At 42.9% G+C, this 18,895-nt stretch overlaps 1 protein-coding gene across 1 annotated transcript in view; it reads left to right on the top strand.

Moving 5' to 3' along the window:
• LOC145415710 (calcium-dependent secretion activator-like) overlaps positions 1-18,895 on the top strand; it is a 495,031-nt gene that overhangs the window by 8,946 nt on the left and 467,190 nt on the right. Inside the window, exon 2 of the mRNA XM_080284934.1 lies at positions 12,417-12,437. Coding sequence (XP_080141060.1) covers positions 12,417-12,437 — 21 coding nt within the window. The remainder of the gene's footprint in view (positions 1-12,416; positions 12,438-18,895) is intronic.

The raw sequence follows: 18,895 nt of genomic DNA, 5'->3' as shown, positions 1-18,895 counted from the left end.
ACTGCTCCTTTCAACTGTCTGCTTGCATCCCTCCACCTGTACGACGAGTGCATAGCCCCCGTCTAGCAACAAACTCTCATCCTTTTTCTGTCCAGCTCTCTAATCCAAGAGTTAACCATTACTCTCAGTCCTTCATTTATGCAACAGGTCAACTCTGGAACTGTGTCCTTCTGTCTATATTTCCTTCTTCCTGTGACCTTCAGTCTTTCAATCGCAGTGTGTCCAGGCATCTTTAAATGAACGGATCTTGAATTTGGCTCTCTTTTGTTTTTTGTTTTTTCTTGGAAGGAACTCTTATGCACTGTCCTAGCCTTTGGTTCCTTCTTCCTTACATTAAAAAAAAAAATAATAATAAGTTTGGTAGAAGTGGAAAAAGACCTGATTGGGATTATGAGTTAGTAACATCAATCCTGCACGTATCAGAAAAGGAAAAGGACCTAGGAGTGATTATCAATAACAGACTATCTCCAGCTGACCACATCAGTGAGAAGGTATACAACATGTATACACCGCTTGCTAATATGAGAATAGCATTCACTTATTTAAATGAAGACATGTTGAGATAGATGATAACATCATTCATCAGACCAACCCTGGAGTATGCATCAGTAGTCTGGAATTCTCATCCCAAAAAAGTCATTGATCTATCTATCTATCTATCTATCTATAGCCCGACGCCCTAATCCCGCAAAGGGTGGCCGCAGACAAAACGCCTCCAAGTCACTCTGTCACCCACCATTTGACTCCCCTCCCCCCAACTCACCCCCCCCTCCCTCATATACCTCTCAACTCCACCCCTCCACCTCATCCTCGGTCTACCCCTCCCTCTCCCTCCCTCCACCTCACCTACATACACCCTCTTAGTCAGTCTTTCATTCTCCATCCTCTCCACATGTCCAAACCACCTCAGTGTATTTCTCCTAATCTTTTCAACCACATCCACATCTACCCCACAACGTTCCTTCACTTCTTCATTCGTCAACCTGTCCCTCCATGTCACTCCACATGCTCCTCTCAAGTAACTCATTTCCACTGCTCTCACTCTTGATTTGTTCCCCTCTTGCAAGGTCCACGCCTCGCTTCCATACATCAGGGTAGGGATCACAATACCATCATGCAGTGACTTCTTAACTTCCATACTCACCTCCCTATTTCTCATCACTGCTTTCAGTGTGCCAACAACCTTCCTTCCCTGCTGTACCCTTTCACGTACTTCATCCCCCAAAGTTCCATCCTTACTCATCACACTACCCAAGTACTTGAATGCACTCACATTCTCCATATCCTCACCATCCAACCTCACTGCACACTCTGTGACTTCATTCCTCTCAAACACCATAACTTTACTTTTGTTTACATTAACTTTCAGCTTCCTCCTCCTACACACTGTCCCAAATTCATTCACCAAACCTTGCAACTCCCATTCATCTTCACTCAACAATACTGTATCATTAGCAAACAGCAACACCAGAAGCTTCCAAATCTCACCCTCATTCATTAGGGCCACCCCCACATCCACTGCCCTACCTTGTACCTCCTTTACGACCCCATCCATATATATATTAAACAGCCATGGAGACATTACACACCCCTGTTTCAGTCCCACATTGAGATCAAAGAACTCACTCAGCTCACCATCCACTCGCACCGTAGCCCTAGCTCCCTCGTACATACTCTTCACAGCACTCAACAATTTCCCCTCCACTCCATATATTCTTAATACCTTCCACATACCTTTCCTATCTATTCTGTCATAAGCTTTCTCCAAGTCCATGAAGGCAGCGTACACTTTCCTTCCCTTCTCTAGATACTTCTCCACTAAACATCTTAGAACAAATATCTGATCTACACACCCTTTTCCCTTCCTAAATCCCCCTTGTTCTTCTCCAACTAGCTCCTCTGTCATATGCCTAACCCTATCAATGAGTATTCTACCATATATTTTACCAGTCACACTAAGAAGGCAAATACCCCTATAGTTACCACATACTTCTCTCTCCCCTTTTCCTTTGTACAGAGGAACAATTATACCTGATTTCCAGTCCTCTGGAACCCTTCCCTCTCCCCAAGCCAATCTACACAACTTCCATATCCACTCCACAACAATCTCACCCCCATACCTAAGCATTTCACCACACACTCCATCAATTCCTGGGGCCTTTCCCAGCTTAATCTTCTTCATCGCTTCCACTACTTCCGACCTACTGATCTCTTCCTCCCTCCTCTCATCTCTTCTTCTCCCAGCCATTCCCCAACCACTTACACTCACACTGCTCTCACTCTCTACATTCAACAAATCCTCAAAGTGCTCCTTCCATCTCCTCAATTTCTCTCTCTTCTCCACCAACAATCTATTATTCCTATCTTTCACTCCCCTACTATTTCCCCTTTCACACTGCCTTACATTCTTTACCTCCTTCCAAAACAATTTCTTACTCTCCCTCCATTTCACACTCAGATTCCTCCCAAACTCTTCATCCACTTTCTTCTTACTCTCCTTCACCAGTCTCTTAACCTCCCTTCTCCTGCTCACATATACCTCTCTCTTCTCTCTCTCATCTTCTCCCCTACCTCTACTCGCCAACCATTCTTCTTTTGTTCCACACCTCGTTTCACCTCATCATTCCACCATGCTGTCCCTTGCACACCCTTGCATCTCCTCCTCACTCCACAAACTGCCTCACACGCTGCGCCTATCTCTTCCGTGAATATCTTACATACGTCTTCCACCCCTTTCATCTGCTGTAGCTCATACCTTCCCAATCTTTCTTCCACTATGCTCTTATACTCTGTCCTCTTCTCACTATCTTGCAATTTCTCCACTCTTCTCACAGGAGCTGCTTCCTCCTGTCTTCCCCTTCGCCTCCTCAACCACTTTCTTTGCAGCTCTACCTTGGCCATCACTAAGTGATGGTCCGAGACTCCATTCCCCCACCCTCTCCACACCCTTGCATCCAACACTTGTCTTCTCATTCGCTCATCCACACACACGTAGTCTATCATTGCCTTTCGTTCAACAAGTTCACCATCCATCCTCCTCATTACTCTCCATGTATACTGGTGGATCATCTTATGACGAAAGTAGGTGTTGGCTATTGCCAACCCCTTACCAGCACAGATGTCCACCAAAGCACTACCATTCCCATCTACTTCCGCTGGCACACCCCACTGACCAACCACTCCATCCACTCGTACATTCCCAACTTTGCCATTCATGTCTCCAATCAACAGCACTCTCTCGCTCGTCTCAAACGTGTCCATACATGCTTCTACTCTCGCCCAAAACTCATCTTTCACTCTTGCCACTCGATCCTCTGTTGGAGCATACACACATACAATCGCCCATGCTTGTATACCTACTTTCATCCTCACCCATACAATCCTTGCACCCACTGTTCCATACTCTCTTATATTCTCCTTCCACTTCTTGCTTATCATCAGACATACTCCCTCTCTTGCCCTCTCATTCTCCTTGACTCCCGCACATATACCTACACCGTATTCCCATTCTCTCATCCTTTCACCTTTCCATTTAGTTTCAGTCAATCCACATATATCCACTTTTGCATCCTCAAGCACCTGGACAATCTCTTTCTCTTTCACTTCATCATTCACTCATCTCACATTCCACGTTCCTACTCTCAGAATGTCGTTTGTCCGTTCCTTAGTCGTCAACGTATGGTCTGTCCGGGTCCGAGGCGCTTTATTTGCTTTTTTAGTTAGTTCTTTTTACGGGGTGGGGCACTAACCCACCACCAACCCTTTTAGTTGCCTCGTACGACAAGCAGGGATACTGGGGGAGTATTCTTGAAACCCCGCTACCCCCAGGGGGGTACAAGATGGGTACCAAGCTTAAGGGATCTAAGCTATGAAGAAAGACTAGAAAAATTGAATCTACCAACACTGCAGAAGAGAAGGAAAAGAGAAGACATGCTTATGCCACATAAATGCATCTCAGGAAAAATGAAAAGAGACTTAAATGAATATATAACCTATGGGAAAGCATCAACAAGAGGACACTACAAAAAGCTACTTAAAAAGAGAGGGATAAAGTTGTAAGGAAATTCAGTTTCCCCAATAGGGCAACTGATGTGTGGAATCCACTACTGAATGAAATTGTGTGTGCCAAAACTATTCATAAATATAAGGATATGTATAATAAAATTGGTTTAATGCACAGGACAGTACGAGCATGACTCATTCCTGTAAAGATACAATTAGGTAAGTAAAATTAAGTGGGCACACACACACACACACACACACATTATGTCAGAGAAAATGAACCACAAATGATATGCCTAACTGAAACAAAATTAACACCAAGGATATCCAATGCCATACTAAACTTAGAGGAATACAATATATGGAGAAGAGACAGAAATTTAAAAAAAGGAGGAGGAATTATAATATTAACTAAGAAAAATCTAAAAGTCAATGAAATAAAACTAGATATACCATCACAAGTATCAAACACATAGGAAAGAGACGAATATGAGGACCTGGCAGAGAGTACAATTCAGAGTTTAAGATCATTACTACATAAAATGGAAGAGAAATCAGAAAGAATTATACTAACTGGAGATTTTAATATAAATATAAATTGGAATACTCTAGATATAATTAGCCAAGAAAGCTGTTGGGACCAAAAGCTCCTGGATCTCGTGCAAGAGTTTTTCCTAACTCAACATGTGAGGGAAACCACCAGAAAAAGAGGACTCGATGTACCTTCAGTGCTAGATCTAATATTTACTAGGTAAGAAAATGATATTGACAGTTTAATATATCACCCTCCACTCAGCAAAAGCGATCATGCAGTACTAAATTACAACTTCAGGATAGCATATGACATAGTTAACAGCAATGAAAGTTACAAAAAGAGCCTAAACTATAAAAAGGGAAATTATCAAGACCTAAAGAAGTATTTCTTAGAAGTTGATTGGGAAAATGAGCTTAGAGGACAAGATTTAAATGCTGTATATAAAAAATTCTGTGAATTTTATGAAATAGGAGTCCAGAAGTACATCCCACAGCACAAAGAAGCAGATTAGAAAATACAGAAATGGTTCAATACAGAATGTAAAAAATCAAAAGAAAGAAGAGATTTGTTGTGGAATAGATAAAGAAGACACAATAGTGAAAGGGCGTATAATAATTACAAACAGGCAAGAAACGATTATACAAGAATAAGGAGGGAAGCCCAAAAACAGTTTGAGGAGGATATAATAACTAAAAGTAGTGATCAACCAAAGCTGTTTTACAGCTACATCAGAAGCAAAACCAAAGTAAAAGATATAATACAATCCATTACAGACGAGGGAATCACTTTTATGCGAGAGAAAGATATTTGTCAAGCACTAAATAAGAATTTCCAATTAGTTTTTACAGAAGAAAAAAATTTTGAGAGGGACTATGTGGAACATGCATGTCCACACATACTGCCAGATATACAAATAGCAGAAAAAGTAATACAGGAGGAGTTAAGTAAATTAGACAGAGGAAAAGCAAGCGGTCGTGATGAAATTTCATGTTGGGTACTACGAGAATGTGCAAAGGAGTTAAGTAAACCATTATTTTTAATTTTCAAGAAATCCTTGAGTCAAGGTAAACTACCTGATATTTGGAAGAAAGCAAATATTGTCCCCATATTCAAAAAAGGAAATAGACAAAATCCACTTAACTACCGACCAGTATCACTGACCAGTGTTGTAAGCAAGGTATTAGAAAAGCTTGGATAAATCATCTAGAAGAACACAAAATGATAACAGAAAGACAGTTTGGTTTCAGAAAAGGAAAATCATGTGTTACTAATCTGTTGAGCTACTATGACAGAGTAACAGACACATTACAGGAAAGAGAAGGATGGGTGGACAGTATCTATTTAGATTTCAAGAAAGCATTTGACACAGTACCACACCAAAGACTTTTATGAAAACTATACCATCAAGGAGGAATTCGAGGCAAACTGTATTGTTGGATGCAAGATTTTCTCATGAAAGGAAAAATGAGAACAGTACTAAGGGGAAATTACTCATCATGGAAAGAAGTGACTAGTGGAGTACCACAGGGCTTAGTGCTGGCACCAATCATGTTTCTAGTATATATAAATGATATAGACATTAACACTGGAAATGAAACCTATCTAAATATGTTTGCAGATGATACCAAAATACAAAGGAGAATTACTAACACAGACTCTTGTAAAGAGCTACAAGAAGAATTAAATAAACTTCATGAATGGAGTAATACATGGCAAATGGAATTCAATGTGGACAAGTGTCATGTAATGAAGTTTGGTAAAAGTGGAAAAAGACCTGATTGGGATTATATGTTAGGAAATAAAACCCTACACACATCAGAAAGAGAGAAAGACCTAGGTGTGATTGTCAATAACAGACTATCTCCGGCTGACCACATCAGCGAGAAGGTACGGAACATGTATACACTGCTTGCCAATATGAAAATAGCGTTTACATACATAAATGAAGACATGCTAAGCAAGATAACATCATATTCATCAGGCCAACCCTGGAGTATGCATCAGTAGTCTGGAGTCCTCATCTCAAAAAACACATACACAAGATTGAAAAAGTTCAAAGGGCCGCTACAAGATGGGTACCAAGCTTAAGGGATCTAAGCTGTGAAGAAAGACTAAACAAACTGAATCTACCAACACTACAGGAGAGAAGGAAAGGAGGTGACATGATTATGCTATATAAATGCATATCAGGGAAGGAGAAAATAGACATAAATGATTACTTAACGTATGGGGAAGCATCAGCAAAAGGACACTGCAAAAAATTGCATAAAAAGAGAGGTGATAAAGACGTAATGAAATTTAGTTTCCCAAATAGAGCAATTGATCAGTCGAATGCACTACCGAATGAAATAGTGTGTGCCAAAACAACTCACAAATTTAAGGATATGTACGATAAATATGATTTAAGACACGGGACAGTACGAGCTTGACTCATTCCTGTAAAGATACAATTAGGTAAGAACACACACACACAGTTCAAAAGTTGTAACTTTTTCTGAGTAACAATGAAAAATTTTCATAATTTTGCTAGAACAGTAGATGAGAAAGCTTCCTCCAAGAATCTTGTGAGGATGTGGTGATGCATGCAAGCTGACAGTCAGCTGTCTGAGCTAATATGGCCGTCCAGTGTTTATATGAGCAGAACCCCCATCTTGGATCTGTGCAGGTGGCAGCCCTCATGCGAATCCTTTGAAGACTCCGTCTCGCTCGTGCACTTATTCATGTATCCCGCACCTCTTATCATTTCCCTTGAGTTCTCTGAGTTATTTAACCTTCTTACTTGTGATGGGCCATCTCATTGCTATTGTTGTTGCTATCACCAAGTAATAGTGCAAGTGTACAATCACTTGTGCACCTAACCTAACTTAGAGGTTTTACCTCCCAAGACCCCCCATTATTTTAACCACCAAAAGTTGTCTCTAAGCTGCCCTTGAAAGTCCCCAATATCAACCAGGCAAAAACTTGTAATAATCAGCCTGTGAGAAATCACCACTCAGCATCGTGCATATTTCGGTGAGAAGTACTTTTGGTGCATTAAGTAAAAAAAAAAAAAAATTGCAGTGTGAAACTGTTTATGAAAGTATCATTAGCCATCAACAATAAAGGAAAAAATACAATGAAATCGTCAGCATGGAGTGACTGCATACAACTTGTATGGCAAACGTGAATGCAGTAATCCTGAATAATACACAGATCATCAAGCAGTATAATATGTATGATAGTATAATTCACAAGAACTGAACTCGCATCTTTATATTACCTAACTTTTTATATCAGCCACTGCAAGAGTCGAATTTTCTAGTCCCGAGTCCATCGTATTACAACAAAGATTTGTCACAAAACCCTTTTCATGTGAACTTGTTGCACTAAACTATCTATCTATCTATCTATAGCACGACACCCTAATCCCGCAAAGGGTGGCCGCAGACAAAACGCCTCCAAGTCGCTCTGTCACCCACCATTTGACTACCCTTCCCCCAACTCACCCTCCCCTCACTCATATACCTCTCAACTCCATCCCTCCACCTCATCCTCGGTCTACCTCTCCCTCTCCCTCCCTCCACCTCACCTACATACACCCTCTTAGTCAGTCTTTCATTCTCCATTCTCTTCACATGTCCAAACCACCTCAGTGTATTTCTCCTAATCTTCTCAACCACATCCACATCCACCCCACAGTGTTCCTTCACTTCTTCATTCGTCAACCTGTCCCTCCACGTCACTCCACATGCTCCTGTCAAGTAACTCATTTCCACTGCTCTCACTCTTGACTTGTTCCCCTCTTGCAAGGTCCCTGCCTCGCTTCCATACGTCAGGGTAGGGATCACAATACTATCATGCAGTGACTTCTTAACTTCCATACTCACCTCCCTATTTCTCATCACTGCTTTCAGTGTACCAACAACCTTCCTTCCCTGCTGTATCCTTTCACACACTTCATCCCCCAAAGTTCCATCCTTACTATCACACTACCCAAGTACTTGAATGCACTCACTTTCTCCATATCCTCACCATCTAACCTCACTGCACACTCTGTGACTTCATTCCTCTCAAACACCATAACTTTACTTTTGTTTACATTAACTTTCAGCTTCCTCCTCCTACACACTGTCCCAAATTCATTCACCAAACCTTGCAACTCCCATTCATCTTCACTCAACAGTACTGTATCATCAGCAAACAGCAACACCGGAAGCTTCCAAATCTCACCCTCATTCATTAGAGCCACCCCCACATCCACTGCCCTACCCTGCACCTCCTTTACAACCCCATCCATATATATATTAAACAGCCATGGAGACATCACACAACCCTGTTTCAGTCCCACATTGAGATCAAAGAACTCACTCAGCTCACCATCCACTCACACCGTAGCCCTAGCTCCCTCGTACATACTCTTCACAGCACTCAACAATTTCCCTTCCACTCCATATATTCTTAATACCTTCCACATACCTTGCCTATTTATTCTGTCATAAGCTTTCTCTAAGTCCATGAAGGCAGCATACACTTTCCTTCCCTTCTCTAGATACGTCTCCACTAAACATCTTAGAACAAATATCTGATCTACACACCCTTTTCCTTTCCTAAATCCCCCTTGTTCTTCTCCATCTAGCTCCTCTGTCATATGCCTAATCCTATCAATGAGTATTCTACCATATATTTCCTTTGTATAAAGGAACAATTATACCTGATTTCCAGTCCTCTGGAACCCTTCCCTCTTCCCAAGCCATTCTACACAACTTCCATATCCACTCCACAACAATCTCACCCCCATACCTAAGTATTTCACCAAACACTCCATCAATTCCCTGGGGTCTTTCTCAACTTAATCTTCTTCATCGCTTCCACTACTTCTGCCCTACTGATCTCTTCCTCCCTCATCTCTTCTTCTCCCAGCCATTCCCCAACCACTTATACTCGCACTGCTCTCACTCTCTACATTCAACAAATCCTCAGAGTGCTCCTTCCATCTCCTCAATTTCTCTCTCTTCTTCACCAATAATCTATTATTCCTATCTTTCACTCCCCTACTATTTCCCCTTTCACACTGCCTTTCTTTCTTTACTTCCTTCCAAAACAATTTCTTACTCTCCCTCCATTTCACACTCAGATTCCTCCCAAACTCTTCATCCACTCTCTTCTTACTCTCCTTCACCAGTCTCTTAACCTCCCTTCTCCTGCTCACATATACCTATCTCTTCTCTCTCTCATCTTCTCCCCTACCTCTACTCGCTAACCATTCTCTATATGCCTTCTTCTTTTGTTCCACAGCTCGTTTCACCTCATCATTCCACCATGCTGTCCCCTGCACACCCTTGCATCTCCTCTTCACTCCACAAACCGCCTCACATGCTGCGCCTATCTCTTCCGTGAATATCTTACATATGTTTTCCACCCCTTCCATCTGCTCTAGCTCATACCTTCCCAATCTTTCTTCCATTGTGCTCTTATACTCTTTCATTTTCTCACTATCTTGCAATTTCTCCACTCTTCTAACAGGAGCTGCTTCCTCCTGTCTTCCCCTTCATCTCCTCAACCACTTTCTTTGCAGCTCTACCTTGGCCATCACTAAGTGATGGTCCGAGACTCCATTTCCCCTTCCTCTCCACACTCTTGCATCCAACACTTGTCTTCTCATTCGCTCATCCACACACACGTAGTCTATCATTGCCTTTCGTTCAACAAATTCACCATCCATCCTCCTCATTACTCTCCATGTATACCGGTGGATCATCTTATGACGAAAGTAGGTGTTGGCTATTGCCAACCCCTTACAAGCACAGATGTCCACCAAAGCACTTCCATTCCCATTTACGTCAGCTGGCACACCCCACTGACCAACCACTCCATCCACTTGTACATTCCCAAAATTTGCCATTCATGTCTCCAATCAACAGCACTCTCTCGCTTCTCTCAAACTTGTCCATACACGCTTCCACTCTCGCCCAAAACTCATCTTTCAGTCTTGCCACTCGATCCTCTGTCGGGGCATACACACATACAATCGCCCACGCTTGTATATCTACTTTCATCCTCACCCATACAATCCTTGCACCCACTGTTCCATACTCTCTTATATTCTCCTTCCACTTCTTGCTTATCATCAGACATACTCCCTCTCTTGCCTTCTCATTCTCCTTGACTCCCGCACATATACCTACACCGTATTCCCATTCTCTCATCCTTTCACCTTTCCATTTAGTTTCAGTCAATCCACATATATCCACTTTTGCATCCTCAAGCACTTGAACAATCTCTCTCTCTTTCACTTCATCATTCACTCCTCTCACATTCCACGTTCCCACCTTAAGAATGTCCTTTGTCCGTTCCTTAGTCGTCAACGTATGGTCCGTCCCGGTCCGAGGCGCTTTACTCGCTTTTTTAGTTAGTTCTTTTTACGGGGTGGGGCACTAACCCACCACCAACCCTTTTAGTCGCCTTGTACGACAAGCAGGGATACTGGGGGAGTATTCTTGAAACCCCCCTACCCCCTGTCTTCATTAATATTTTTAGTTTTTTACCTCTGTCCAACAAAGAAACTTTTCACATCATAAACATCCATGACTGAATTTATCTGATTGTCTGAATGTTACTCTCTTTCACATTGGGTTCCCACACCACATGCCACTGCATCCAGCAATTTTATTTCTTCCTTGGGAATAAATGCATTTCTTGTGTTCTTAACACTTTCATGCATAACTAAAGTTAGTTTAGAACTGCATGTGGTCAGAGTTCTGATATGAAATGTGGAACGAGTAAATAAATAGATCTATAAATAAATGCTTGTAAAGACAACGACACACATCTGCGGCAGGTATGGGACATGGGTCATGGTCAAGGAACCCAATCAGCGACTGACAGAAGCACAACACATGAGCTGGAAACAGCATAGCCACCTGGAAATCCATTACCTAAATGCACCTACTTCTCACTCAGTTTCTCCCACGCAGTTGAGTGATTATTATCATGATGTTGAATAACTAAAGGAGAACTTAAATGCACGCTTTATTATAAGAGCATTACTTCCCTTTGTCCTAAATCACGGCTCTACTGCATCGCCAATTGCATTCCATTTCTGAGATGGATATTTCCTAATTTCACTGGATATTGTATTAATAAAGCTGAGCGGAAAGCACCGTATATTGTAATAGGCTGGATGTTGTAACAACGGATAATTGAGAGTTAACAGTATATGTGAGTGAATTTGGTTGCAGAAGAAGGTGGATGGATATACTGTTGTAAATATTTGTGTAAGCAAGGTGTGGACATATGAAAAGGCTGTGGAACAAACAGTTGATCAAGATAGTTGGATGAAATATGTTTAGAGGAGCAAATGACAGTTTTGATACCCCTAGTTTAACTTGATCAGTGGCATTTTCTGTCAGGAAAGTGCAAGTGAAAGTGAAGTACATGTATAAAATTCTGTGTAAACAGTTTTTTTTTTTTTTTTTTTTTTTTAAATAGGTGGAACCAGGATTCCAGGAGTTTCAGTGGTGTGTGAGTAATTGTGTAGACAATTCCACTGGGCATATTGTCACCAATCCTCCCATTTTTCTAGCTTCAGATCCTGTCCCTCTTCTTACGTAGGAAAAATGTCAGGATGATGATGATGTTTTTAAAAAGATTTTCAGTATAATTCATTATTTGATATATCACATTTCCAGCAGACTGGAAATTTCATTGTCTCACTAATACTGAAATAATGCACTTACTGTATGCCCTGTATAAATACACAGTGCTGTATATCAACTGAGTGTATCTAAATGTACTTTATGTTCTTTTTAGTGGCATTTTTATTGCTACATCAGTATTTTCATATTTATTCTTAAAATTACTATGAGTAGCGCCTTAGTATGAATGTGTCTTTCATCCCTAGGTGGAGAGGCAACTTTACAAGGTAAAAGTTTGTTCTATAGCATGATGTTCTTGTTGTTGTAGTCATTGGTAGAGCATGTGTATTAAGGGTGTAATCATACCCCTGGTAGATGGTGCAGCCACAACCATTGTGACTAGTGTAGTCACAACCCTTAACCTTTGTAGCAGGTGTAGTCACATCCATTGTACCTGGTGTAGTCACAACCCTTGTAGCTGGTGTAATTACAACCCTTGTAGCTGATGTAGTCATAACCCTGATATCTAAAGTACAGTAGACCCTCTGTTTGTGTGGATACAGCAGTTCATGATTTTTGTTTACAAGGCTAAGCAAACTATTGTCCAGGTAGTCCATTACAAAGTCATGAATACTATTTGCACAGCACTGAATGTTGAAAAATAAGTGTAGAAATTCAGAATACCCACACAGTGACATAGCACCTACATCATTTGAGGGAATACCCCACCATTAGAACAAGCGTTACACCATCTGTATGTAATGAGCTGGTCCCAGCTGCCCTCAGCATAGGACCTGCCTTACAGCCCACTGAGAGAAAACACACACACACACACACCGCTTGCTGGTGCAGTGGTAACGTTCTCGCTTGCCATCTGGTAGACGGGAGTTCGCGCCTCGCTCAGGTTGCGAAAAGTTTCACTGACAAACTGGGTGGTTACTGTCCCCCTGGAGCAAGGGGACAGGTGTGTGCGTGTGTGAAGGTCACAGCCTTGCCCTTCGATTGGACTATATGAGCTCTCAGCTCCCTTCCGGGAGGGTAAAAGCTGACAATCACGACCATCAGGTGATCCTGACCGACCTGGTGAATTACACACACAAACACACACACACACACACACACACACAAATAAAAATGCTTCCCCTACTTTACTGAACCCCCTGCTTAGGTTAATATAAACTCTGCCAAGCAATAATTCACCATTTAATGTTTATCCTTATGCTCAGTTGAACATAGAATAAACACAAAAACACAGAAATGCTTCCACTCCCTACCCTGTTTGGCGGCAGTGTTGCAGCACTGCCCTCTGTGCACTGCAAGTGTCACACCCCTGTCTCCCTCACTCGCAGGCTGCGCTTTCATGTAACAGCTTTACAGACCCCGGTATGAACACTCTGTAGCACTGACCATGGCCCCCTTGTCAAGGCTCCATGACACTTATTTCAGTGTGATATGGTCCCATGGCACCTTGCTCTCTCCGTTTAAGTCTCATGATAGTTCTACCACAACATATCATCTACACTCAACTCTGTAGCATCCCCAACATCCTTCCCTGATACAGAACCACCAACAGAGGCAAATCTATCCATCTATCTATCTATTGCCAGACGCCTCAATCCCGTTTGGGGTGGCCACAAACATATTGCCTCCAAGTCGCCCTGTCCCCCGCCATTTCACTCCCCTGCTCCCAACTCACACCCCCCTCTCTCATATACCTCTCCACCCCATCTCTCCATCTCATCCTCGGCCTCCCCCTCCCTCTTTCTCCCTCCACCTCACTCACATACACTCTCTTTGTCAGTCTTTCACCCTCCAGCCTCTCCACATGGCCAAACCACCTCAGTGTGTTCCTCATAACGTTTCCTATCACATCCACATCAACACCACAACGCTCCTTTATATCCTCATTCGTCAGCCTGTCTCTCCATGTGACTCCACAGGCTCCTCTTAAATAACTCATTTCCACTGCTCTCACTCTTGACTTGTGTCCTTCCAACAACGTCCAAGCTTCACTTCCGTACGTTAGAGTTGGTATCACAATACTGTCATGTAGTAACTTTTTCACTTCCATGCTCACTTCCCTGTTTCTTATCACTGCTTTCAAAGAACCAGCAACCTTTCTTCCCTGCTGTACTCTTTCAAGCACTTCATCCTCCAAACCTCCATCCTTACTCATCACACTACCCAAGTACTTAAACGTACTCACATTTTCCAATTCCTCGCCATCCAACCTCGCTGTACTTTCATTGACTTCACCTCTCTCAAAGACCATCACTTTACTTTTCCCTACATTCACCTTTAGATTCCGTTTCTTACACACTCTCTCAAAATCATCCACCAAGCCTTGCAGCTCCCCTTCGTCCTCACTCAACAACACAGTATCATCTGCAAACAACAGTACAGGGAGTTTCCAAACACTCTCTCACCAGGGCCACTCCAACATCCACTACCCTACCTTGTACCTCTTTTATTACCCCATCCATGTACAGATTGAACAACCATGGAGACATGACACATCCCTGTTTCAACCCAACTTTCAAAGAGAAAAATTCACTTAGTTCACCATCCACACGCACTGCAGCCTTCGCACCATCGTACATACTCTTCACAGCATTCAACAACTTCCCATCTACTCCATATATTCTTAACACTTTCCACAATCCTAGTCTATCCACCCTGTCATATGCTTTCTCCAAATCCATGAAAGCCACATACAACTTCTTTCCCTTCTCTAGAAACTTTTCCACTAAAGATCTGAGAATGAATATCTGATCTACACAACCTCTTCCCTTCCTAAAGCCTCCCTGTTCTTCTCCAACTAATTTCTCTGTTCTTTCTCTAACTCTGTCAATAAGTATCCTACCATACACTTTTCCTATTATACTAAGACAAATGCCCCTATGATTACCACACACTTCTTTTTCCCCTTTTCCTTTGTACAAGGGAATAATTATACCTGACTTCCAATCCTCCGGGACTCTACTTTCCTCCCAGGCCAATCTGCACATCTTCCACATCCATTCTACTACTATCTCTCCCCCATGCTTCAGCATTTCACCACACACTTCATCAATTCCTGGGGCTTTCCCTGATTTAACTTTCTTCATTGCTTCCACAACTTCTATCCTACTGATTTCTTCCTGTCTTCTCACCTCCCTCCTTCTCCCAGCCATTCCCCAGCCACTGCTTATATTAGGCAGAGTCACCCACTACACCACGATCAGCCACACATGGATAGACGCTGTTCATATTTTCTCCCACCAAAGGCAAGACCACGAGGCTTATATGCTAGCCCGCGAGCTTCCACAGCATGCTCAGTTCCAATCCTCACAATCATTCCCTCCACCTTTGTGCATGCTCCCACATGCACACCCCTCACGTACAAAACACCTTGATCCTCCCTCCCATTCCCATGCACCAAGCCTATGAGAACGCCTAAGTTGAGTAGTTTCCTTTGCTTCATCCTCAGCGGTCCCTCTGTGCTTCAGTACTCCTCCCTGTGAAACCTCTGGCTCAATCTCTGCTTCTGCCACCTCTGGGTCCTCCTCACTGGATGATAGCCAGTTTCTCAATTCAAACTTTTTGGCATTTCCACATCCTCCCCTTCCTCTTATCCTTCTTCACTATCAAACCCTTCCTGATGACTTGAACCATTTACCTTGCTGCTCTGTACCCACCTCCAAGGCACAAGTTGCTGTGATGCAGCACCTTTTCGTGACCTTATTCTCCTTCTGGTCTCACCTTATATAATGTACTCCACTGCCTTTGTCCAAGACGTCCACCACTACCCAAACCTCTGCTGCAAACTTGGGATGTATCTTATTCCTACCTTCCACTGAATGGTCCCTGAGCAGTACTTGTTGCCCCACCTGCAAGGGCTCTGCCCTACCTTGCTCCTGCCTCTTTCTCCGAATTCCCTCGTTATACTGTTGCACGTTCCTCCTTGCAGCTTTCCATGCAATCTGCTGTATCTTCTTCAGCTCACCAATCCGCTGATGGTGACTGATAGCAGCCTTCTCTGTACCCACCAAGAACCTTTCAAAGAGCAAATGAGGTTCCACTCCAAACAACAAATAATGGGGTGAAAATCCTGCCACAGTGTTGGGAGTACTGTTGTATACAGTATAGCTATCAGGCTAGACGAGTGCCTTGTCCACTGCTCCTTTTGACCCCTACCTAAGGTAGCCATCATCCCATGTGGAGTCCTTTTGAACCTTTCACAAACCCCACTCCCTTGCAGATGGTAAGGAGTCATCCAAGACCTCATAATGTTGTAATATTTGCACAGCTCCTCCACCAGCTGCCCCTCAAAATTCTGACCTTGATCACTGTGGACCCTAACTGGGCAACCAAAACTATGAAATAGCTCCTTCACTAAAATCCTGGCTACTGTGGAGGCCCTCTGATTCTTAGCTGGAAAAGCTAGAGCAAATTTACTGAATACATCAGTCACCACAAGAATTTACCCCTTTCCATCCCTGGCCAGCTTCAGCACAGTAAAGTCTACAGCCAATACTTCCCAAAGCCTGCTGGCTGTGACTGTCCCCAACCTAGTCTTTGCATTTGGACTCTCCTCCTTTGCCATTGCACAGCTTGCAACCAGCTACATACTTATTGATGTCTTTCTGCAGTCCAGGCCATGCAAAGCTCCTTTTTACCAAAACTAGTCCTGGTAACCCCTTGATGGACCTATTCATCTTGAGCCCCCTCATCATCTCCTCCCTCTGGTTTACCTCTGGTTTACTGGCAGGAGCATCTTCCCTGATTTCCGATCCTTCACCTCACCCCTCCAGTATATACTGTAACCATCCCTCATAATCAGCCACCATTTGACTCTCCACAATTGTCTGAACTCCTCTGATTGCATTAGCTCTTTTATCACTTTCAGGTGCAGCTTTCCAGTCATTTGTATCCAAAACTTTCCCAACACTGGGCATGACTTCTGTGCACCCCTTATCTGCTTCACCCTATCTCTGTCCCACACATTCATCACAGCCACCCCTTTTGCTTCTACCACCTCCTGGGGGTCTACCCACAGTTCTTCTAACTCCTCCTTCCTCCATCTCCACTTTGGATGGCTTCAAGACAGACCATCATCCTTAGCATTCTCCTTGTCTGGCCGGTATTTGACTTCAAAGTTGAACTGATTCAGGTCTGCCAGCCACTGACTCTCCACTGTGCCGAGCTTAGCAGTCTGCATATGAGCTAAGGGGTTGTTATCTGCCAACACCACAAACTGCCCTCCGGCAAGATAATTCTTAAACTACTCTGCCACTGCCCATTTTAAAGTCAGCCATTCCAACTTCTTGGAGCTATAATTACTCATACTGTTCTCTGACCTCCTCAACCCTCTGCTTGAAACGCCACTGAGTGCCACTTCCCCTCATGCTTCTATGGCAGAAGTGCTCCCAGCCCCTCAAAACTAGCATCTGTTTCCACCACAAACTGCTTGGCATAGTCTGCATTTTTTAGCACTGAAGCACCAGTCAACTTCTTCAGCTGCGGAAAAGCTCTGGCCTCTTTGTCACCCCATTACTGTACTTTGTTTTGTCTATCTTCAAGTCTCCATTCTTTAGAGCATGCAACTGAGCAGCTACCTTTGTAAATCCCGCAGTGAACCTCTTGTAGAAGGAACAAAATGTGACAAATGTCCTCACTTCTTTCACTGTGCATGGGGTGGGCCACTCCTGGATTACCTGAATTTTTTTCTGGGTCCATGCTGATCTCTTCCTTGGATATCGCCAAATCTTGTCCCTGCTACTTAACAGCCCACTCGCACTGCTCTCACTCTCTACGTTCAACAAATCCTGAAAGTGTTCCTTCCATCTGTTGTACAGTAATAAATCATTTTTTTTTTTTTTGAGGACCGTACTGGACAAAAATAATACTGGACAAACGCGTACTGGATGCGAGGGTACTGTGTATATATATATATATATACTGTATGTATATATACATACACACACACAGTCATCTTGCCTAAAGTGTGCCTTTGCAAAGTGCATCTCGCCTAATGTGCGAGTGGGGTCTGACAATAATTACCTCAGAGTAATTAGAAAGTGCGTTTGTTACATGCAATGTGCAATGGGCATGAAAAATTTAGCAAATACGGTACTTTCTCGCAATTTGTAAGCATAATTTGTAGCGCACGATGGGTAAGGGTGGTGCTGGTGAGTGTGTGTGGTGGGGTGTGGCTGGTGTGCAAGTGAGTGGTGGCCACAGCAACAGGATGATGACATGATGTCTGTAGTGTCAGACCTGGACTTTGAGGGTTTCCTGGAACAGGCAGCACCTAACCTAGTGAAAACTAAGATGTGCATTCCATAAAACTGGCCACACAATATTGTGCTTTAAGAGCATTTGTTAATCACTAGCGCAATTGTCACCAGGGTTGCCATTTGGTATTTTTCATTACCAAATGTGGGGCAGTTTGGTAATGAAAAATTTGATCAGTGATGATTCAGAATGATTCAATACGAAAAGGATTTTCACAAGTATGAGTGTACTGAGGATGGAGATAGTGGATCAACTTTTTTTTTTTTTTTTTATAATGCAAGAAAGAAGGAACCAAAGGCTAAGAGCCCACAAACCATTCCTTCCAATAAAAAAAACAAAACAAAACAAAAGGGAGCCCAAACCTCTCCAGTATTGATGAGAGTGATAGTGAGGGAAGGGATGAGGCCTGTGCAGAACAGCTGTGAGTGTTTTGATATGGCCTCGGGTACCACAACAACAATTCGCATTA

Source organism: Coenobita brevimanus, chromosome 103 (genome assembly GCF_032717465.1).
Source record: "Coenobita brevimanus isolate Jiangsu-jjx chromosome 103, ASM3271746v2, whole genome shotgun sequence".
In the NCBI taxonomy this organism is placed as follows: domain Eukaryota; kingdom Metazoa; phylum Arthropoda; class Malacostraca; order Decapoda; family Coenobitidae; genus Coenobita; species Coenobita brevimanus.
The sequence above is the reverse complement of the archived record's forward strand: the minus strand, read 5'-3'. Positions and strand labels throughout refer to the sequence as shown.